Below are 24576 nucleotides of genomic sequence, written 5' to 3'. Positions count from 1 at the left end.
ATCAATATCAAATTCATTTAATTATTACAAAATATAGCCAATAAACTTGCTAAATATCAGTTCTAACTTCAACTAAACCTAGAAATCTGTTTGCGTTCCGTTTTCCTGCAATTCTTCATTAAGGAAGACAATGCTTCAAGGAATCTAGTCAATTGTTTTTCAGTTCTCTGATCCTGAATAGGTCTCCCTTTCACATATATTTTGAGTACATTTGCTGGGATTTTTATGGAAAATGGTGCAGATTAGTTGTTGTTTTTTGGTGAGAAGTTGGTGAAATACATGTATTACATTTATGACTTATTAAAAGCAAAGCACAGGGCTTCTATGGGAATAACTTCAGTTCATTCCATAGATCCATTCCAATTTATCTCAGATGCAAAACTTCCATTCAATTCCTGGATTCTCTGAATTGCCTATCCCAGGGGGTCAGCAAACTTAAATACTCAAGAGCCACAAAGGTCCTAACTGGAAGCCCCCTGTTCAATTCTGGAGCCAACCAGAAGTCTGGTTTCCTCACCATAGAGTCTCCTCCTAGTGTGGCGTCATTTTTCCTCTACCTGTCCTAACCGAAAGCCCCATCAATTGTGGAGCTGACCAGAAAACCTGCCCCTTGCCATAGAGTCTCCTTTTGGTGCACCCTGCTTCCCCCTCCCCCAAACCGGAAGTTCCTCTCAAAATTGTGATGCCGACTGGCAACAGGGAGCCACAGCAGAGGGATGAAAGAGTCACATGTGGCGCCTGACCCACAGTTTGCTGACCCCTGGCCTATCCTATATTACAGTGATGGCTAACCTATTTCCCATCGCGTGCCAAAAGTGCAGGGGGGTTGTGCACGGGCGTGCCCCCACCCTTAGTTCTATGCACGCAACCCCCTGTGCATGTGTGCCACCCCACATGCATGCATGTGCGACCCCCGCCCTTTCCCCGCTTTTGGCGGGTGATGGACCCGTTTTTCACCCTCCCCAGGCTCTCAAGGCTTTCTAGAAACCTAGGGAGGGTGAAAACGGCATCCCCAGCCCCACCTGGAGGCTCTCTGGAGACTTCATGAGGCTTCCCTGAAGCCTCTGGAGGCTGAAAAATGCCCCTACAGGCAAACCGGCTTCAGGGAAGCCTCCGGAGGACGAATAATGGCCGAAAATAAAGGCTGAAGTCAGCTGACCAGCGTGTGCATGTGTGCTGACAGGGCAACACCTCACATGCCCTAACTAATGGCTCTGCGTGCCACCTGTGGCATGCATGCCATAGGTTCGCCATCACAGCTATATTAGAAGCAGCAATTTTTTTCTTTGATGGATACATTTGAAATTTTGAAAGCATGTTGTGGGGACTCTCGCAAAAAGATAAGCGTGGACACTGACAAAATGTCTGTCTATTAGAAGGCTAACTACAGGGAGCCCTCGACTTACAACAGTTCACAGTGACCTTTCAAAGTTACAATGGCACTGAAAAAAGTGACTTATGACCATTTTTATACTTATGACCATTACAGCATCGACAGCAGATGCTTGGCAACTGAGTTATATTTATGACGGTTGCAGTTTCCCCGGGGTCACATGATCTCCATTCGCAACCTTCTGACAAGCAAAGTGAATGGGGACCCAGATTCACTTAATAACCATGTTATTAGTTTAACTACTGCAGTGATTCACTTAGTAACTGTGGCAAGAAAGATCATTAAATGGGGCAAAAATCACTTAACAAATGTCTCTCTTAGCAACATAAATCTTGGGCTCAATTGTGGTTGTAAGTTGAGGACTACCTGGAGTGGATTTCTTCTTATTATCCCTAGCTTCCCGCCCTCCTAACAATGCCTCTTGGGTTTATATATCAGTTATTAATTTTATATTTTAAAATAGTTTTAATAATAATAATATATAAAATATCGGATGGAGCAGAAATCCTTGTGGGCACCAAAGAGGTTAGTGGTTGGTCCAGTGACACTCATGGGGACTTGGTTATCATTTTGTAGAATAAAGTGAATTTACATTGAGGAGCAACCTCAGTTGTTCCAAACTATACGCAAGCAGGAAAGTGCAAGTGAAAACAGCTTTTTAATAATCTCATTTTAAAATATGTTTTCAGGGATATTAAACTGCATCAGTCTTGAAATAGTTCAGAACCAGGAATTCAGGGTGCACACCAGAGGTGGTATTCAACAGGTTCTGATCAGTACTGGAGAACCGGTAGCGAAAATTTTGAGTAGTTTGGAGAACCGGTAAATACCACCTCTGACTGGCCCCGCCCCCATGTATTTTCTGCCTTCCGAGTCCCAGCTGATCGGGAGGAAATGGGGATTTTGCAGTAACCTTCCCCTGGAGTGGGGAGGGAATGGATATTTTAGAGTATCCTTCACCTGCCACACCCATCAAGCCATGCTACGCCCACCAAGCCACACCCACAGAACTGGTAGCAAAAACATTTTGAATCCCACCACTGGTGCACACATTGAAAAGCGAGGGACTGTGCTCTATTCAGATGGAGGGAGGGTTTTCTATTGAGAGATGATAGTTCTTGAATGCAAAGCCAAGTAATCAATGGCTTCACATGCAATGCCAAACACTTCACAGATATTATCTGTAGTACAAGTGTCACGGGCAATTTAACAAAAGATTTCTGGCCATTCTAGTTACTCTGATAATGTCAGCAACAAAAAGATAACTTTAATGTTGGCTGCTCTTATGTGAGAACTGCCAAAGCTTGGTCTGCTCTTTACTGCTGCAGTATTTTAACCTAAATAGCTTCTGACACATTGTTGGCATTGCACGCACTTGGGAAAAAAATGTTAGATTAAAAACTATTGTAAATCCTCAGATTTTCATTGATTGGAAAAGGAGGCATCAAAATGAAGGGTGGCTGGTTATGAAGTTGCTTTATAGCTGAGAGGGGGAGCTATGGACCACGTATGACCTCAAACCCATTTTTTGTAATCCACCCCCCAGCCCACATGTACTGAATTTCAGTACCAAACCAATAAGAAATCGAAACAACTTTTAAGGTTTTGTTGGATATAATGAAAAATAGGTGCACGATCTTCCTTTAATCTTGAAATGAAATAAAATTTTCATACTCTTTTTACTTAATATGCCCGAGACGATGAATGTTCTCAAAAATTAATTAAATACTTGATACCGCTATTGGAATAACCAATTATCCCAATATCTGTACCTAGAGAAGCTACTACCTGTCCTTATTGTGCAAATACATTAGCATATTGTATATAATGGAATGGCTTCCACCAAAAAATTCTACCTGGAAATTCTGTTGTCAGGCCTGGAATCCCAGGAAGTTATTTAGATTTGGGATTCCACAGTACGATGCCAACATGTCTGTCTTATTAAATTGGAACTTTAAGGATAGCTCTGCCTTGGACGCTGATTTAATTCTGCATGATATTTGGAACACTGACATCTGTCCCCTGTATCCCATCTCTAGCCCCTATCTTTATGGTTCCACCAAGTATTGCCAACATCTTTTCAAGCATTATGGACTAGGAAATTGTTCTTTAAGAATGAAAACTAAGACTTATGGACAATTGACTCTTCTAGGCAGCGTCCACATCTGCGTGTGTGATTGAAGAATGATGAAGCACACACATAGATGGGTCACAGTGGAGAAAGTGGTAATGTTCCCTACCATGTTTTAATTTGGTTTCCTTTGTGTACTATTTTGCAGGTCTCACACAAACGACTCACATCTGACGTGCTATCCGCAAAGCCAGCCCTTGCCCTTTTAAAGTTTTATTCCACCTGGCCTTGGAATAAATCTGTACTTAATCTATAAGCGGCTACACCAGACCATCTAAATGCCTAAGAGCAGCAAGGTAACTCAGCGAGAACAGAGCAATGAGCCTGTCACAGAGTCAGTGGCTGATCTACTGGCTCTGGAGGAACCTGTGGACTACAGACACAGTGTCTTAAATGTGGCTTCAGAAAACTGGAACAAACAGCAGGTCGGGGAAGAAGCAGACGATGACAGACCAGCATGGAACAACAAGCTACAGTACATTTTGGCTCAAATAGGTTACTCTGTGGGCCTGGGGAATGTGTGGCGGTTTCCATATTTGTGCCAAAAGAATGGTGGAGGTAAGCTCAATAGAGAAGGCGTCTACTCTGCTTCTCTGTTCTAATGTAGAGGAAATAAGGCCATTTTGCCTTGAAAGCCATGATTCGCATGTTACATTAACTACACGTGTACACCCTTCACCCTCCATTATTAGCTGGGCTGACCAGACTTTCTGGTTTGGAAGCCAGAGGTTCCCCATCCTTAGGTAACCCGGAGGGGCTCTTCAGTTTACAAATGATTAAAAAAAAGTTAAGAATGAGGGGGGGAAATTTAAAACCCCACAAAAACGGCATCAAAAAAATGATGGCAAAGAAAACTTGGAGGGAAACAAAAAGGAAGAAAAGGGCATTGCTAGTGGCATGGGCAAAGAGCCTAGTCTTTAGGGCTTCTCAAAATGCTAATTAATACAGTGGGAATCATTTGAAGTGTGTGTGTCTGTGTGGGCTTCATTTCTTTGATTTGTAACCTTCCTTTCACTCTGGTTAAGTATTCACAGTGGTTATTATAATTAACGCATATAAAGGCATCACATTGGAGGTGGTTGATGGACCAATAGCACATTCCACTCCCCCCTGCTCATTGTACACCTTCCCTCCCCAAATTGTAGTCATAATTTGAACTTTGTATCCCCCCCCAATTAGATATATGGGTCTATGTGACTTTATTGCTTTTAGTCTTGTGTGAGACAAACAAAACAAACAAATAAATATTAAATTAACCAATAAAAAAAAAAAACACCTTGCAAATTCACAGATCTTCTAAAAATGGGATGGTTGGGAGAGTGGTTTAAACATAAGAATTGTAAGCTGCCCAGAGTCATTTGGCAGAGATGGGCAACTATAGAAGTTGGATAAATAAATAAATAATAAATAAATAAATAAATAAATAAAATAAATAAATAAAATAATAAATAAAATAATAAATAAATAAATAAATAAATAATAAATGAATGAATGAATGAATGAATGAATGAATAAATAAATAAATAAATAAATAAATAAATAAATTTCATGCATACAAATGCATTGTATTATCTGGGGAGCAATGTAGGACAAGATTATTTTTTTACCAAAAAATGTTGGTGCATTGTATTTTGTAATTGATGTTATAAAAATAACATTCATTGTTTTTGTAATTAACACATTTAATTATGGTAGACAATATCATAATTTTTCTGCTAAAACATTCAAATTGTTTTCATGCATAATCCAACATACATATGCTGCGTAGAGTTTTCTACTGAAAGTGTGTCGCCAGCTCCTTTTTTAAAAAAAATTTTTTTTGGGAACACTGTGTGCTCAGGAGCTGACAGAATGATGCTGCATTTATTGGACATTTCCATGAAATGAAGCACCTCAGTTGTTCAGCTGAATGTACAACCTAAATTATACCTACTAGTTGTAGTTGCTGATCCTCTACCTCGTTGGTATGTGCCTTGGTACTTGCATCTGATTCTAGAGTTTATCTCTTGCTGATTTCTTAGAATTTTGTTGGTCTAATTCTGACCATCTTAGCATATTGGGCCACCAGAATGTTCTTGAATAGAGAATTCCTATTTGTTGGAAAATTATTCTTGCATTCATATGATTTTTTCCCTCCCATCATGGACTTGAAGAACATAGATATAGGCAGGGGTAGGCTTCAAACATTTTAGCAAGTAGTTCTCTGCCCTGCTGCTGGATGGGTGTGGCCATGGTAGGCATGGCCTAGTCAGCCTCCTGCACCACGGAAGGGGGATGTTTTTGTTCTCCCCGGGCTCCTGAGGCTTTCCTTGAGTCTCTCGGAGGGTGAAAACCGCCTCCCCAGGCTCTGGAGGCCAGAAACAGACTTGTTTCCAGCCTTCCTGAACTTCCAGTAGGCCCATTTTTGCCCTCCCCGAGCCTCCGCACACACCCTGCATCCAAAACGGGCCATTGGGGACTCGTGGGAGGGGTGGGGAGGGGTAGGCGGGGTCAGCCAGAGGTAGGATTTGGGGATTTTCTGAACTGCTCAGAATCTTAGCTAGAGGTTCTCCCAAACCCCTGCGAACCCCCAGCAGCCCACAGGTAGTTCGCCATCTGGTCCCTGAGCATGTTCAGAGTCTTCATTAGGTTACTATGTCATATGTATTTGAGGTTTTAGGAAATCTACTCCCTGGGTGAGTTTACCTTCTTTATTAGCTTTGAAATTCAGATACAATCTTCTTCTTTTAATATCAGATTTTTTAATGAATCATTATGGTGTGTTCGTATATCAATAATATATCTGCAGTTTCCTCTCCTTTTTAAAAATTTGCACTCAATCACCTGCACTTTTTTTTTGTATAAGTTTTATTTGCTGTTTTTCTTTAACAACCAACTTTTTTTTGTGGACAGTGTAATGACTGGGTTAACATATTTTTCACACAGTGTTCACAGTAATAGTACAATTACTTACACAAAATTTTTATCTTCTAACTTCCAACCTTAATGTGCTCATTATAATTGTAATATATTCTTTTATATACTTATTAACTCCTAACATTTTGATATTATAAATGTCACTCAGTGTCCCACTGCATTTTCAATATCTCAACTTTCTATAAACTAATTAAAACCAATTATCAGTAAGATCCAATCAGTCCCAAGTTTATATCTTTAAGTCCCCTGGATTTATAGTCTTTATGGGCTATATTTCTTTATATATTTTTCCATCTTGTTAATCATAATAATAATTTAAAATATACTTAGTCCTAGTCTTCCATTTCCTAATCTTAATATATCTGTATTTTTAATAAATTCTATTATATATGTGTGTGCTATTATTTTCCCAATTTAAACTTTCTACTTATTTCTATTATTTTTCAATATTGTTACTACCTTACAAAATATTGTTTCTCTCTCCATCATTTCTCAGCCTTTCTAGAATTCATCATTTACTGATTTTTGAGGGGATTCTTTTATATTTCTCTCTTGAAATCTTATGCCTTTTTAACATTTTTACACAAACTGATTATTCCCTTTCTCTTATGCTTTAACTCCTTCTGCTGCATCTTTTGAATATCCATCCATAATCCTTTCTTTGTTTTTGTGAGTTCCCCCTTTCCCCCCTCTATTCTATGATAAGCTCTTAAGGGATTGTCTATTTGACTTTTAGTATTTGTCATTGCTGTCTTTTCAGTGTTTTTCTCTGCTTTTAATTTATTTCTATCTTTTTGTAGTTTATTTTGCATTGTCCCTTCCACCACTCCTTCTAACTTCTCAGTTACCTTCTGTGCATCATATTCATCGTTTCAGTTGAGTGCCCTCTACTTTCACATCTTTATCTTTAAATATTCCCATCAACTTCTTATAGTTCTTTATAGCTATGTCCATCATTTCTTCATAAAACTTTATTGTCTCCTGCTGGGTCATTTTGCAACAAATTAATATCCCTTTAATAAGATTTAATCAATCCCAAAGTTATTTCTCCAAGTCCCCAAAATGTCTATAAATTTGTGCTTTTCAGTCTTTATAATTTCCAATTTACACCTTCCCAATTGTCCAGATTTTAAAATCTTATTTATCTTTTCTTCTTTTTCTTTTTCTCCTCCCCCTCTTTTGTCACTTTTCTTCTTTTGCTTTGTAAGATGATCTATCATGTAATGTTAATAATCCAAATCCAATTTAGCGCACAAAGTTTCTTCCAATCTTCCAATCCACTTTTCAGTATATTGTTCCAGTAGAGTTTTAGTGTTTACTTTAATTTGCCTTCTGAATCTTCAAGAAGCTCAGTAAATATTTCCTAGCATTCCAATTGCCTACTAAGATAAAGTCAAGGTCAGATAGTTTTTCAGATGTTATTTACTTTCTCTTCATTTTCTTTTGGATTTTGTATAACGCAGTAATCTTCTTCCTCCAGTAGATGGCTCCCCTGCTCCCAATTCCAGCTTTCCACAGAAACAGCTGATTGTCACCCATTCAGGGGAGTTAGAGATAAAATTTCTCTAGCAATTTCTCCCAATAGTCACTCTTCACAACGTTGTTTGGCTTTTCCAGGCTTTCTATGTTTTAAATCATCCTTTAGGTTTTTCTTTTACTTCTAAATCTTTAATCTTCACACTTCCTCTTTAGTTTTTAGTCTTTAATTTTTCTCCATAAATCCAATCACTGCTTTTTTTTAGTATTTGGAGATCATTTTTGGAACTTTAAGTTTAAGTTAAGAGTCTAAGGTAACAGTTGGAAATTTTCCCATCTGGTTTCACTGTTCTATCCACATACCACTCCAGCACCAGATCTTAGTGTCCTGTTGTTCCAGTTTGTGATTGACCAAAAATGGCCGTCATCCCTGCTGCTGTTCAGGAGGGCTTTCTTTGGATCAGTGAGGAAATTGTGTTTTCCTCGTGATCGGTGAAGCACCTCTTTTTTCACCTCCCCTCCAGGGAAGCTTAATCCCGTAGGGTCTCCCAGCAAGGAGTTGCTGGCTGCATTTCACGGAGCCCAGTGGAGCACCGCTATTTTCCAGCCATTCTTGCCGCAACATCAACCGGAAGTCCCAATCACCTGTACTTCTGATGCTCATTTCATTCTTCTGAATTTCAGTCCAGCAGACTATGCTCACTAATAATAGAAGATGCATGGAATTGTATTGTTAATTTGTTTTGAATCATTTGTTTCTGGTTCTATTTTTAACCATTTTGTTTTTCTTTAATATTTAAAAGCTGAGAGTCTAGTGGCTACATAAATAATACAAAGTGCAAACATACCTGCATTTATCTGAGAGCACTTTTATTGAGTATACCTCAATAAAATTGTGCTGCCATTGTCTTGAATGTTGTGCTTCAGCCTTTTGTGCTGAACATCAGGCTATCCCAAAACTTCATCTGTAAAATCATTTTTAAAATCTGTTTATGCAGGTGTTTTCAGCCTATGGGTCTCTGGTTATGTGTAGTCCTAAGCAACCACTTGTGAAGCTCACCTTGACCACACAGCCCTTCCTTATGATTGTCCCCACTTCCAGCTGTCTGCTCATTGGTGGGCCACCAGAGAGTGCTGTTGTATTAAGAAGGAACCTTGCCATATATTTGTTTTCCAAGCACAGTTTTGGGAAAGATTATTTATGTATTATATATAAGTGCACAACTGCATAGAAATTTCACTGACCCTTTTATTCAGTATTGATCAAAGTATGAAGCAGCTTAGCAATGAATGGCAGTTCTTATTGCTGTAGGGAATGTTATGGAGATTCACTTAAGATAGCGATGTAAAGGTTTATGCTTATATTGTTTTCCTGTGACCATGGGGGAAAACATGCTGTTATTTGTTTGATTGGTGGGACTTTTAATCAGATGCAACCTGTTTGGAGCTTTCACAGGGGTGAGAAAGATTTGAGGTGGTGGGGGCTAGCTTTCTCAGAGCTGTGGCAAGCATTGCACCAATAGTATTGTGTGGTTGCCTTATTTATTTTTTTCTCAAACTGCTTATCCAGCTATTCTGAATGTAAGGGAGGTTTTTAAATCCTGCTGATGCCGAATGTGCTTGGAATATTAATAGGAGGAGGGAAGGCTCACTTTATGTTACAGAGCAACTTCCAAGCGTTCATATTTTTAGATTTTCTGATCAGCGATTTATATTTCTCAAACTACCCAGTTAATTCTTTTCTGTCCATTTAATGTAAGAATTATAGTGCTGCTATTTTAAGAACCTTTTAGGAAGAAGTTTCATCTAGCATTTCCAGGAATTGTTCTTTTTCAGCGCAGAGCTGCTGTGGGGACAATAAATGCAAAAGGCAGCATATGATTATGGTAGATATGAGGTTGATGAGGACATTGATTGGCTCTGATAGCTTGCTGGGAAATATTTTGCTTAACCATTATTTATTAAGTAAATCACATCTGGCTGGGCTCATACCACATGCTGTGCTACAAAATATGTATAAAACCTGCATTGCCCTGAATCAGAACCAGATAAGGCTTATGATGACTTAGCACAATCATTGAATGTCTATCTGAAAATGAAACCAATGATTATCTTACAAATATGCACGTATATTTATTGTAAAAAGCTTACTCATCCATCCACCCATCAATTTATATGCTGCTGGAATCACTGCAGACCTTGAGTGGTTTATGTATCTGATATCCATTTCTAACATTAAAAACTCATCTGACAAAAATAAAAAAATAAAGCCAATTAAATATAAAAATAATAATTTATTTAATTAATAAATAAATAAAAACAAATAGACTCAAAGGACAGATTTGATAGACCACTAAGTTATTTTCTGCCATCAGTTTTCTATGTTTGTAAAACTTCCTGCTAATATACAACATTATTTAATGTTTCCATGTTTCTACTCTCTCTAATGAAATTTCTAAAACTAACACCAATCATCTGCAAATACCCTTAATTATTAACTTAACAAATAACATTAACCCCCATAAGTCTCTGATCTTATGTCTCTATTCAGTACCTCAAAAACCAAAATGAACAAAAGTGGAGACAGTAGACATTCTTGTCTTATCCATTTTGAATTCCCCAAAGTTTTGTTAGTTCTCCATTAACAATTATTTGTTTTTTTTCTGAAAAGTACAACTAGATCTCACCCATTTAATAAAATTAACTCCAAGGTTCATAGAGTATGTTTCAGAATTCTAAACAAAATAATCCAATTTAAATAGTTAAAGGCTTTCTTTGCATCTATGTCTTTTAGATAAAAACCAAAATATTGGTCTTCAGTAACAAACTCCTGTAAAATTATTTTCAACCTTTCAACCAAAATTATGGCAAACTGTTTTTTAATCCTTCTTCAGTGAAGATGTTAGTTGATTGTTCTTTGTTCAAGTCAAATCGTGTCCCTCTTAAGGCATTAATGATATATTTTCTGCAATCAGTCTGATGAAATGCCCTTATCTGTAAGTTGTCCTAGTGAACTCCTGCATCCTTCTCTCAGTTTGGCAACTTCCTTTATAGTTGCCATGATGAAAAAAATGAAAGTGGGCCAATTACTGTGGTGAAAGTAAAAGGCAGGTTTCTTCTTTTTTTTCTGTTTTGCTTCTATCTTTAACACTTTAGTCCCAATTATTTCTCTACAGTCACAGTCCCACAACATAGTTCATATTGTTCTTTTCTTCTTGTTTTGTAAAACCTTTCAGCTACTACTGTCCTTAAAAATAAACAACATTCCCAGGAAGATGTGATCTAATTAATTTTACTATTTTCAAAGGCATTTTGTCAGGGGGAAAAAACCCTTCTATTTTTGAAATCTCTATCTCTATCCCTTTAATCCATTTGAAACCTTCTTAGATCACAATCTTCTTAAACTTTTGACTTTTAAACTGAAATGCCTTAAAATAGCATCTACCACCCCATCCTCCATCTTAATTTGAAAAGTAAGCCATTCACCAAAATCTTCACTGCCATTTGGATATCTCTCTTAGGTTATCTGTCTTATGTCTGTTAGGCGGAAGAGCAGTTAAGGGTACATTGTAAATCCCTTGGCTCCTAAGCCGCTAAACTTGCAATTGGTCACAAGTAACTCAGTTCCTGTGCTCCTCTGGTGGGAACTTTCTTCCAGAGCAGAAGTGGGCGATCACCTGATTTCTCCTTCCTCTAGAGAAATTTCTCTCAAAACTGTCTCCTGGTGTGCTGCGCTGTTTTTGCTTGTGTAGCCCCTGGTGGAGAAAACTAACCAGCCATATCACCACACCCGGAAACCCTTTTTACTTTTTCTTTTAGCCTTTTTCTTGATATAAATTTCTTTCTCTTTGCAGGAAATCTACATCCGACTGTATGTATTTATCTGAAATGGGGTAGATGTCATTCCCTCAGAGAGACTTTAATGATCCAACTCTGTAATTTTAAAACAGAAGCAATTTTAAAACAGAAGCAATTTTAAAACAGACGATGTGGCCAGTTGTTTATTTCTCCATTTCCCGTTGGGGAAACATAAAAAGCCATGAAGCAATGTGATAAAAGCAAGGTTTTTGCTTCAGAGCTGAATAAAAATGTGGTCTAATTCTGAAGAGCTATCCAAAAGCCACTTGCTGTCTGAAACCTCAAATGGGTTTTTAAAACTTTGCCTCATGCATGCTGTTTGGCCTGCCTACAAGTGTTCAGGGCCAGATGATTTTTTCTTATGATCTGTAGCAGAAAAAAAAAAGTCTCTAATTAAACATTCTTTTCCCTTTCAGGTGCTTACCTAGTCCCCTATTTCATCCTGCTCATCCTTATTGGACTCCCTCTGTTTTTCCTGGAACTGGCTGTAGGACAGAGAATACGCAGGGGCAGCATAGGAGTGTGGAATTACGTTTGCCCTCGATTAGGTGGCATTGGATTTTCCAGCCTCTTAGTGAGTGATTGGATGAGTTTATATGTCTTATACAGGCTATAAATGGGTGGATAATATTATGTAGGTGGTTTTGGTGGGAAAAAATCTGGACCTAGTAGTAAATTTGTGCATGATTTACAATAGGTGGACCAAAATTCGTAAGTCCCAGTTATCTAACAGAAACAGCTAAAAAGGAAAGGAAAAAAATGGAAGAATTAACTCAATTAATTCTTCTAAAATTTAAGAAGTTTGGGGTTACCTGGATAGTTTGGGGTTTTTTGCAACTCCATTCTATACTGGTTCATAAAATAAAGCTTTTGTGTGGAGTAACCAGATCTGCCTGTTGATGCATGTCAAAGTTCTAACAGGAAAAAAAGAAGAAGATAATGTCTGGCCATCAATATTCTAGCAGTTAAATAAAGTCATTACCTATAGCTAAGGGTGATTAATTATGAAATAATAAAATAAAAATATGTTAATATGTGGAGTCGATTAGGGATCTGAAATTCATGTTTAGGACAGCTTTAAAAAAAAAAGCAAAAGCTGCACCATGTCATAAAGGGAGTATCATCAAAGTTAAATGTGTTATATGTTCTACTTGCACTTATCAACATTGATAGACTTCTCCTAAAACTCCAATTATTTTTCTGATTAGGAATTGAGGAAATAATCAGGATGTTTGCATTAGGAAAAAAAAGCAATTTAGGCTGGGGACATTTTATAAAATTTGTTGACTTCTAACGTTTAAACAACTGTGTAACAGTACATTACCACTGCAAAAAAATTAATTCAGTATTGGAGAAATATTACAAGTCATCCTGAAAAGTATTTATTTCTAAGTGAAATGCCTAAAATTTCAGGCAGTCTAATGGAGGCAAAAGAAACATGATCTTGCTGGAAGATCTAAAAAGGAATAAATAATGCAGAAAACTAGGAGACTTATGATGAAGTAAAGAATAATGTTTGAGTTCGTTTTGCATGTTCTCCGACTGGATTTTACAATATTATATAAATTGTGCTTAATGTGGGAACTTAGCTCATTAGGAGAATGGCGCTGGTGCAGAGCAACCATTTTTCAATGGAAAAGATGGCAGTGTATGAAACTGTGCATGAGTTCCTTAATTTAACACCATCAATTTCCAGCAAAAATCTCTTTCATAAAAGTTCCACTGACCAGTTATTTGAGGATTATCAGAATAATGTAACCATTTTATCAGCATTTTCTCCATACTACACTTTATTGATAATATTATTAAATTCCACTTAATTGAAAAAAAATGAAGTCAAAATTCAGTATAAAACAGAATGATTCATCTTTTCAAATTATTTTTTTCTGCTTTATTCAACATTTATCAGATTTCTCTTTTGATTTAATGGAAATAGGTCAAGGTCATCAAATTTTAATTAAGATAAATTTCTGTTTCGGCTTGTGTGGTTGTTGTTGTTGGTTTTTTTGCCTGATAAACATTTTATATTTAGCTCAAGAGCTCTTATATAGTTTGACAGTTTCCATCTTTTCAATCACTATTCCATAGGAGGATCATAAGGCAGAGCATCCCCTGATGGATTACTCCTTTCTGAAAATCACTGAGCAATTGGCAAATGGGAAAATAATAAAATTTTTCAATCAGATCATTCTATGACTATGTTAAACCAAGCAAATGCTGGTTAAGGATCCATACACTACAGTGGGTTGAACCTCTATACACAAAAGGATTCTAGGGCATGTATATTATTGTACTCATGATTTATCTGCACTGAACCTAGTCTATATTTGCTTTCTTGGAAAATTCTTGTTCAAAATTATCTTCATATTCAAAGAAGGAAATACATCAACACCCACACAGCCTTCTGTGTCACATTTAATGTACACTCACATTTCTTGCTCATGCACACTGCTCTATTCATTTCAATGGGTGAAATAGATCTGTGCCATCAACTGAGTGAAAACATGAACTACAGTCTCTGAATTAGATTGGCTTTTTGGGAGCATTCTGTTGGTATATAAATGCTCCCAGATCCATGGCAACTTGGAGATTAAATATGTTCACAAAACTATTCATGAAGGAAGTTCATGTATGATACATGATATGGTAAATAAATAAGTAAATACATCGCAATGTGGCATTTTCTGGGGTTCACTTTAGAAGGTCCTCTTCCTTTGTTTGAATGAATTATTATGTAAGAGCTAGGCATAATTTCAATTTCCTTTTGCCAGGTCTGCTTGTTTGTTGGACTCTATTATAATGTGATCATTGGATGGAGCATCTTCTACTTTTTCAAATCCTTCCAGTATCCTTTACCTTGGAGCGAATGTCCTATTTTAAAAAATGGCTCAGTGGCAAGTGAGTAGCCAGTTTCTGCAACTCTGTGTATAGGGGAAAGAAGATGAGGCAAATTTCCATTCTAATTGTCTACTTTTTATTAGAATAATAAAAGCCATAAAGATAATTATTGAAATAGTACTTAATGCTGCTTCCTGTTAAACCCACTAAGAAGGGTAGGATGCACTCACCTTTTTACTTCCTTCTGTGAGAAGCACAAAGTATTCATTTGCCTGTATCTAAAAGGAATAATGTTGCTCTCTTTTTCTGTGATGTTAAGAATGTAGCATAGCACAGTCTTCCATTCCAAGAAAAAGACAATAGCTCAGGTCTGTTTCACCCTGCTAGAATAAAAGAGTGTATTAGTGGGTAAGAAATAGTTTTGCCCAAAGGATGCAACTGAGACACTTTGGAGGTTAATGGAGCATTTAATAGACTTTGAGCATCTCCCAGCATATAGATGAATCTTTTATAGTGAGTATAAATCACCCCATTTATTTAATCTTTAATTTTGGATAATAATATTCTCCCCACGTCCATTTCTGAAAAAGACCTCTAGGCATATTTCCTGATGTGTCCTATGGATTGGTTCTAAATAAATTCTACCTCACTTAGCTATACCTGAGGCATGCCACTGTCAAATGCCAACTCAAAGATCTGTAGGAAATCTATTCAATCCAAGTTCTTATCCTCTGCAGTCATAGAACCGGAATGTGACAAAAGCTCGGCAACCACTTATTTCTGGTATCGTGATGCCCTGGACATTTCCAGCTCCATTTCAGAGAGTGGTGGACTTAACTGGAGAATGACCTTATGCCTGCTGTTAGCTTGGAGCATTGTAGGCTTAGCTATGATCAAAGGAATCCAATCCTCGGGAAAAGTAAGTATCGTGGGTGATGGGTTGAAACAGAGAATAACAAGACTTTTAGGATTGATTGATAACCATTCTTTTAAGTCTATAAATCAGTAGTCACTACTACACATCCAAAGTGTTCAAGCGAATGCTGAAAACATGCAGATTTTGTCTAAACACTTGCAAAGTATAGGTATGCCATGTTCCAAGGTATTGTGCTTTTTGGTAGTTATTTAAAAGACAAGCATGTGAGCAGGCCATGACTGTTATATATTTATAGATAGAGACAGAGACAGAGAGAGAGAGAGAGAGAGAGAGAGAGAGAGAGAGAGAGAGAGAGAGAGACAGAGACAGAGACAGAGACAGAGAGGGGGGGGGACAGAGACAGAGATAGATAGAGATTCATCTTGTAATATATATATTACAAGATGAATGAACACATGTATGGAATCATTTTTATGGACTATGGCTACTTCACCAATGTTTACTGGTGAATGTATAACTATGCCCTTGTCGATTTTTTTTGGCAATGTGTGGAAGTGGTTGCCCTCATCTTCTTCGGAGATGTTTTTCAGTTTCTCAGTCTAGTGGACTGCCCTTCTGGAAATCATAGTTCTGTTTACAAGGAGGCTAGGAATATCCAGAAGATAATTTTTCTTGTCTCATCAAATTGAAATTCCCAACATTTTTATAGAAAAGTATGACACAATAAAAAAAAAGACTAATTAGGTTTGATGCCTATTGTTGCTATTGCTGATTTACATCAACCTCCTCTTCCTCACTTAGGTGATGTATTTCAGTTCTCTCTTTCCATATGTGGTGTTGATCTGCTTCCTGGTCCGGGGTTTGCTTTTGAGAGGGGCAGTAGATGGGATTCTACATATGTTCACTCCTAAGGTAAAGACTTTTTAAAATACCTTGACATTATTGTTAGTTCCTAGCAACTCTTCAGACAGGTGCCAGCAGTTTCTTGGCAAGATTTCAGAAGTGGTTTGCTTTCACCTCCTTCCAAGAGCTGAGATTCACCCAGTTGGCTTTGGGCCTAACTATTAAGGTGGGTCTCCAGGTTTTCTCACTCTACATTCACCCTGAGTGGTAGTTTAGGCTGAGGGAAAAGAGCCTTCAGGGGGTCATTAAGTATACAGATAGTCCTTGACTTACAAGAGTTTGCTTAGTGACCTTTCAAAGTAACTGGAAAAAGTGACATGACCATTTTTCACAGTTATGACTATTGCAGCATCCCCATAGTCACATGATCAAAATTTGGATGCTGGGCAATTCATTCATATTTATGATGTTTGCAGTGTCCCAGGGTCACTTGATCACCTTTTGTGATCTGACAACATCAACAGGGAAATCAGATTCAGTTAACAACCCTGCTACTATCTTAATGACTGCAGTGATTCAACTGCAATCATTAACAACTGCAGCAAGAAAGCTCATAAAGTGGGGCAAAATTCACTTAACAACTGTCTCACTTAGCAACACAAATTTTGGGCTGAATTGTGGTTGTAAGTCCAGGACTACCTGTACTTAAAACTTAAGGGAGGTTTTCTGTCACTACTCTTAGTTCTGCCTTAAGACATCCCCCCCCCCTTTTTTTTTTTGGTCAGATATGTAGGAATAATAATTCAGTTGTTGGATATTATCCCGGAATGTTAGCATCTTCCTTATGGAAATTTCTGCATCATTGGGTGACCTTTTTTATATCGCTTGGGGATGTTTTCAAAAATGATTTGGAATGTCTGGATTGTCAGACAGATGCCATCTGCAACTCCCAAAGCAGATATCATCTTTATCTGGAACTATGTGCTAGCTGTGGAGAGCAGCTGCATGATCTTGGCAAAGACACAGTTTTGAGAAAGGACGAACTGGGTGTTAAGTTTGCACTGCTGAGTGAAATTTTGAAATTGAGCACCTTTGGCGAATTGAATCTGAAGTCAATTTTCCTACATTATCTTTAACTTATTCACTACAGTACTCTTTGTGTAACCCTTATTTTTAGTTTAGTTGTGATAGCACTAGCATTTAGCACTGGCACTTAGACTTATATAACACTTCACAGTGCTTTACAGCCCTCTCTAAGCAGTTTACAGAGTCAGCATATGGCCCCCAACAATCTGGGTCCTTATTTTACCCACCTTGGAAGGATGGAATGCTGAGTCAACCTTGAGCCTGGTGAGATTTGAACTGCCAAATTGCAGGCAGCCAACAGTCGGCAGAAGTAGCTTGCAGTACTGCACTCTAACCACTACGCCACCATGGCTCTGGAACACAGTGGTGCTGCTCCATTGACAAATTTATTTTATAGTTTGTAATTTGATGGCTACTTATAGTTAAATAGTGTTCCAATGAGTAATACTGATCAAACAGCAAAATTATAATCCATCAAGTAAAAATCATATAAAAACTAACCAAGTTTTATGACTTTAAGCTGTCCAGAGAATATAATTTATTGGGCAATATTAATATATAAACACTCCAAACAAATAATTTCCCGATTTAAATAGATCTTTAAAATGCCCCAACTTCTTTGGATTTGCCCATTATCATCCATAATTCCATTGGCAGAGGAGAACTTTATTGCACCCTTGCCAGCATAAATACAAAAAGCATACCTACAATATTTCTCCTTGTTTATAAGTTGTGATACTGTAGGTGTTTCCCTTCTCACCAACAAAGATACAGGGATGACTTGACCTTTCTGTCTGTCTTTCTTTTTTGCAGCTTGATAAAATGTTGGATCTCCAAGTATGGCGAGAAGCTGCCACTCAGGTCTTCTTTGCCCTTGGTCTAGGTTTTGGTGGAGTTATTGCCTTTTCCAGTTACAACAAGCAGGATAATAACTGCCACTTTGACGCAGCCCTTGTCTCCTTTATCAATTTCTTCACTTCCATCTTGGCCACATTGGTTGTTTTTGCTGTGCTGGGCTTCAAAGCCAATGTCATGAATGAAAAGTGTGTGGTTGAGTAAGTACCTCCTTCCTTCTCTGTCCAAGTGCTTTAGGCAGGGAACTCTAGCACACACAGTTATCATTTCTGAGATGTAGCTTTATTCTGATTTGCAATTTCAGTCATCTGTCATTCTCCTCCAAGTGGATTGCTATCTCAACTTTACAGAAAATAGAGATATTTTCATTATTTTGTTTCTGAAGAAATTGCTAGGAGTAATAAAACTAATTCCTGTAAAGGTAAAAGTTCCCCTCGCACATATGTGCTAGTCGTTCCTGACTCTGCTCATCTCCGTTTCTAAGCCGAAGAGCCAGCAATGGCCAAAGACCTCTCCATGGTTATGTGGCTAGCATGACTAAATGCCAAATGCGCACGGAACACTGTTACCTCCCCACCAAAGGTGGTTCCTATTTTTCTACTTGCATTTTTATATGCTTTTGAACTGCTAGGTTGGCAGAAGTTGGTAACAGGAGCTCACTCTGTTATGTGGCACTAGGGATTCGAACCACCAAACTGCCAGCATCTTAGCCACTGAGCCACCGCATCTTCACTGAGCAACCTTTAATTCTTGTACATCAGCCTAAAAATGATGGCTTATTTTGCTGACAGTAGGTGGATTCATTGTACGTTGAAACCTGCAGAATGTCTCTGTAAGTACATCTTTTTTTCTTTTGTAGAAATGCTGAGAGGATCCTGGGTTATCTGAACACAAATATCCTCAGCCATGCCCTGATACCACCCCAAGTGAACTTCTCCCATCTCACAGCCAAGGATTACACTGAAATGTATGCTGTGATAAAGACAGTGAAGAAGGATCAATTTGAGAAGCTGGGGTTGGATCCCTGCCTTCTGGAAGATGAGCTTAACAAGGTATGTTTAAAGACTGGCATTTTGAGCCATCTTAATTCCTTTGAAAAGAAAGAGATGAACTACAGGAAAAAGGACACATTATAGTTCTTCCGAAGCAACCACTCTTCTGGAATGAAGACATGATCAAATATTGCCCAAATGTCAAATCCCTTATATAAATTGACTGCAGATATTGGATTGATTTGTAAATACTGATAAGTTCTTAATATGGTTTGTTTTTGACATGGCCATCACTTTGTCCTACAAGAGACTGAGGGCTAGGTTAGATGCAGCCTCATCTAGTCCCTCTACAGTTAATCAACCAATGCAGTCTCAGTACTATATCCAGATTTAACCCTAACTGAAAGAGTACTAGATTAATCTGCTTCCTGCAGGCTTTCTGAAGCTGTAGTCTTATCACCTGTCCATTTCGTTGGGGGGGGGGTGTCAATTGGCACAAATTCATTCCAAATAACTGGGCAGTCCATGCATTGATCAACTCAGCGGGACCTATCCAGCCAGAGGGCAACTTGGACCTCATCTGAGGAACTTTATCTAGCAGATGTCTAGAACATTCCTCATAGCGGCCTCTGATTCCAAGCAGTGACTAAAGTTTCAGATGTATAGGATCCAGAGGCATCTTTGTAAAGAAAGGTGATATAACCCTCTTCAAAATCCTTTTGTTTTGAAATAATTATAATTATGAAATAATTATCTTTTTAACGATTTAAAATAAAGCCAGGTGAAGCAAGGAATCTTGGAGATGCCAAAGAAAATCAGCCCATATGTGCTCTTGAAAATTATTGGTTGGATACAGGGCACGGGTGTCAAACCTGCGATGTCACATTGCCATGTGATGTATCGCGATTCCCCCCCCTTTGCTAAACCGAGAGTGGGTGTGGCCAGCGCATGATGCATCCAGCCTGTTGGCCGAAAGTTTGACACTCCTATATGGGATATGGCAGAGGAGAGATCCTCTAGCTGGTTTATCATAGAGACATGATACATAGATCCAGAAGATTGGCTCAGACATCTTTTGCTTTTGTTGTTAATGTATTTATTGTAGCAGAATTACAAGAGGAAATGCCTCTGTCCACAATTTTGTCAATGGTTTTAATGTTCTGAGGTTTCTGAAATCTATTGCCAGTTAGCACTCATTTCAAGGGTACTGAGTGGAAACATCTACAGTACTTGCGGGATCGTATTCTGCCCCATACATCCCTGCGACCAATCCGCTCGCACAGAAAGGGCCTCCTCCAGGTGCCGTCCACTAGACAGTGTCGGGGGGCGGCGCCTAGGAGTAGAGCCTTCTCTGTGGCGGGCCCAGCCCTGTGGAATGACCTCCCTCCGGATATTAGGAATACCTCTGACCTCTGCTCCTTTCGTATTAAGCTTAAGACCCACCTATTCCAAGTAGCTGGCCTGGCTCAACTTTGATCTAACCATATCGCTCCTGACGGGTTTTTAATTGGGTATTTTAATTATATTTAATTATTTAGGGGTTTTTAAACACTGTATTCTAATTGTTTTTTATTCATCAGCCGACCTCCTCCTTGTGTATGTCTCGATATATGTCTCTGTTATATGTTTGTTTTATCCACATATTTATTTCATATGTTTTATTGTACGCTGCCCCGAGTCCTTCGGGAGAGGGTGCGGCTAAGAAATAAATATTTATTATTATTATTAGTAGTAGTAGTATGATAAGAAAATGCTATTGGCTGTCAAACCTGATGTGAAAGAAAGTTCATGAATTTTCTCACTGTGAAGTAGTTTTTGCCAATGTGTTGGTCATAATTTATTGAAATGGTGGGTTTCCTTTCTCCACAGCTATTGAAAGAAAGAGATTCAGAACTTATGGACCACGAATGAATAAATGTGCTTGGGTCATTTGAAGTTACTGATGTTGGGAAAACTTGAGGAATAAATACTCATCCCATCATATCTATGATATACATGCAATATAAAGCCAGAGTTTATTTTATCTCTTGCAGAGCATGTATATATAGAAAGCAGCAGATGCTTGTGCAATCCTCAGTACATGCATGCTTTTGCCTCTACTTATCCACATAGGAAATTCCCCTCATTGGACCAGAGGGTAATATGTAATTGGCTGTTTGGCTCTGAAAGCTTGTAGTTTTACAGACATAAATCTATTGACAAGCATACACACACATTATAACACTCTTTCTGTTGTCAAGAATAACATAAGCATCTTCTTTTGGCTGTGTACAGTCAGTGCAGGGAACTGGCCTCGCATTCATAGCTTTCACAGAAGCAATGACCCACTTCCCAGCTTCTCCTTTCTGGTCAGTGATGTTCTTCCTGATGCTGATAAACCTGGGTTTGGGGAGCATGATTGGGACCATGGCTGGCATCACCACACCCATCATTGACATGTTCAAAGTGCGCAAAGAAGCATTAACAGGTAAGGCCCTTCTCAGGGAGATGCAAAGAGAAAACTGCAGTGTAATAGGGCAGTTGTAAAACCTTTGGCTTCAAGAGATATATTTCAGCCAAGGTGGCACAGTGCTTAGAATGCAGCACTGCAGGCTATTTCAGCTGACCGCTAGCTGCAGTTTGGCAGTTCAAATCTCACCGGCTCAAGGTTGACTCAGCCTTCCATCCTTCCGAGGTCGGTGAAATGAGGACCCAGATTGTAGGGGCAATATGCTGACTCTGTAAACCGCTTAGAGAGGGCTGTAAAAGCACTATGAAAGCGCTACTGCTATTAGAGTTGATCAGTCTGGGCCAGAGGGGGTTGCTCCTGCTTCAGCCCACTTTGGCTGAACTGGTAGTGGAATTCAGGCCTGGGTCACAGAACCGGCAGTGATCCATGCCTGCCACACCCCCAAACCAGTTCCCTCGCCGCTGCTGGGCTGCCAACATTTTGGTTTTTAGTAACTGTGCGTGTGCAATTCACTGTAAATTGTTCTGCGCATGCAGAACAATGGGCCAATGCTTAATGGGCCCATTAAGCCACAGGTATCCTTTCTCTTCCTCCAACATCCTAATTCAGAACCTTAATCAATGTTGCCACCAACACTATTACTTTAAGAAGCAGGAATAGCCTTTTCCTTTCAGCATCTGGGAAGTTAATCTTATCATCATGATCATAATAGCTAATCATTTTGATCATTTTCCTAATAGCTATTAGGAAACAAATGGATTAAGTATTGGTTTACAGAACAGTTTGTGGTGAGTAGGTCTGAGCGGTGTTTGGAAAGTGGTTTTGTGACTACATCATATTTTATGTATTGTTACTTGGAAATAAATCTTCCTGGTTTCAGTGAAATATAGTGTGATAAAATAATATATGTAATTGCAGCCCAAATGTAGCATATAAATGGGAGGGTTCTCTATGGGCTAAACTTGACCTTGAGTTCACCCAATCTGCACATTCTTAACTGGAGCCATCTCTAATCCATAAGTGTTGTGATATGTGGCATCTTTGCTGATTTGCTCAGGTAAAATTAAAGCATAATATATGCAATATAATATATCTCTGCAATACATCATACCATTAAGTCGTTTCTCCCAGACTTATTTATAGCAAAATTTGTTTTACCTTTCTCTAAAGATAATTTATCCTGTTTGTCTCATGATACTTTGCAAGCTTTTGCATGTTTACTTAGAAGCAATTCCTATGGAAATGATCCCTATTTTCTGCAACGGCTACTTACTCTCAGGGAAGCATGCACACTGGAATCATGTTTTTAAACACAGGAGGACTAAATGCTATGCTCTGTCCTGCCTTTAGTTAGCTTCCCTGTAGGGATGAAGAGGGACTGCTTAGCATAAGAGCATAGTTCTTACTGTACAAAGAAGTTCAGCTGGATCCTGCATTTGGTCTGTTACACTCATTTGCCTGTTTGCCACTGAATGCACATGCCAATTCTGTCATGCCTAAACATGCGATAGAAGTGCATTCATTTATTCCACAGTATGGACTATATTCATGATTTGTGAACTTCTATTTAGGACTTTTTATTTTGTGAATTATTTTTTTTAGGCAGTAGAATTATATCCATAGGATAAACATAACAAAATATGTTAACAAGACCAACATAACAGCCCTTGCATCCAAGAGCAAGTTATGTGTGTTAACAATTGTCATCTGCTCCTTACAGTTGGCTGTTGCATTTTTGCTTTCCTGGTGGGTCTGATCTTTGTGCAACGCTCAGGCAACTATTTCGTCACCATGTTTGATGATTATTCTGCAACGCTGCCACTCACTCTCGTGGTAATCCTGGAGAACATTACTGTGGCTTGGATTTACGGTACCAAGAAGTAAGAGTTCTTTCAAAAGAAATCAGTGGAACTGATGTTCTTATATTTCTTCCTTCTTTTGCTTCTAAAACCAGTTTTTATATAATGGGCTTACCTGATCGCGAAATCCTCAGATTCCTTGATTCTGCTTTAGATTTCTAATGCCAGCAAAGTTTTTTGATTTCTGGATTTCTCTATCCAGTGTGAAATAAAAAGGCAGAAATCTGGCATTTGTGCTTTACCTGTTCGCTTTCTTCCTTCTCCCTTTTTAGATTCATGCAGGAATTAACAGAAATGCTGGGTTTCCGGCCTTCCAGCTATTACTTTTATACATGGAAGTACATTTCACCCATCTGTATGGCTGGCCTAATGATGGCCAGTATAATTCAGCTAGCATTCAATCCACCAGGTTATAGTGCCTGGATAAGAGAAGAGGTGAGTCTGCCTAAATTATACCTCAACATTTTCAAATCCATAAATTGTGCATCAGCATGAAACCGATCCATTTCATTTGCATAGGCTGCTGCATATCAGTTGATCATAAACAGTGTGGCAATATGTAATTAAACCACTGAATCCTCAGCGCAGATGAAATTACGTAAATACTAGATCAGGGCCCATATACATTAAGCCAAAACAACCCTTGTTCTGACAACAGAATGCCGATTGTACATTAGAGATCCAAAGAACTGTGATATTTTCTTCCCCCTTCATGTAATCCTTCAAGTTGGCACCATTTTTATATATCGCAGTTTCATACGCTTTAAAATAAGGTAGTCCAGAATTGTGTTTTGGCCAGGCACTATGAAGACTCTGACTGAAAAATGATTTGAGCATTTATTCCTTTGGCAGGAAATTCCTAGATTATGAAACTGGTCCTAGATTATGGAAGCCACTTTTTTAATATCACTTTTCAAACAAAAGTGATTTGGTTGAGTTGGGTGGCTATAGTAATAAAATAAATTGTCACTAGTCAACATTAGGGAAGGATTGTACATATATT

General features: G+C 38.4%; 1 protein-coding gene across 3 annotated transcripts in view; it reads left to right on the top strand.

Annotated features, from left to right (window-relative positions):
* The window catches only part of SLC6A17 (solute carrier family 6 member 17), a 35665-nt gene that overhangs the window by 9654 nt on the left and 1435 nt on the right, over positions 1-24576 (top strand). For all 3 annotated transcript variants that reach the window (XM_081948818.1, XM_081948819.1, XM_081948817.1), the window contains 10 exons: positions 3673-4082; positions 12191-12348; positions 14546-14672; positions 15350-15531; positions 16291-16401; positions 18232-18473; positions 19133-19325; positions 21540-21732; positions 23435-23594; positions 23846-24008. In XM_081948818.1, coding sequence (XP_081804944.1) covers positions 3803-4082; positions 12191-12348; positions 14546-14672; positions 15350-15531; positions 16291-16401; positions 18232-18473; positions 19133-19325; positions 21540-21732; positions 23435-23594; positions 23846-24008 — 1809 coding nt within the window. In that variant the 5' untranslated portion in view covers positions 3673-3802. The remainder of the gene's footprint in view (positions 1-3672; positions 4083-12190; positions 12349-14545; positions 14673-15349; positions 15532-16290; positions 16402-18231; positions 18474-19132; positions 19326-21539; positions 21733-23434; positions 23595-23845; positions 24009-24576) is intronic.

This window comes from Natrix helvetica (genome assembly GCF_964273705.1).
Source record: "Natrix helvetica genome assembly, chromosome: 3".
Classification (NCBI taxonomy): domain Eukaryota; kingdom Metazoa; phylum Chordata; class Lepidosauria; order Squamata; family Natricidae; genus Natrix; species Natrix helvetica.
The sequence above is the reverse complement of the archived record's forward strand: the minus strand, read 5'-3'. Positions and strand labels throughout refer to the sequence as shown.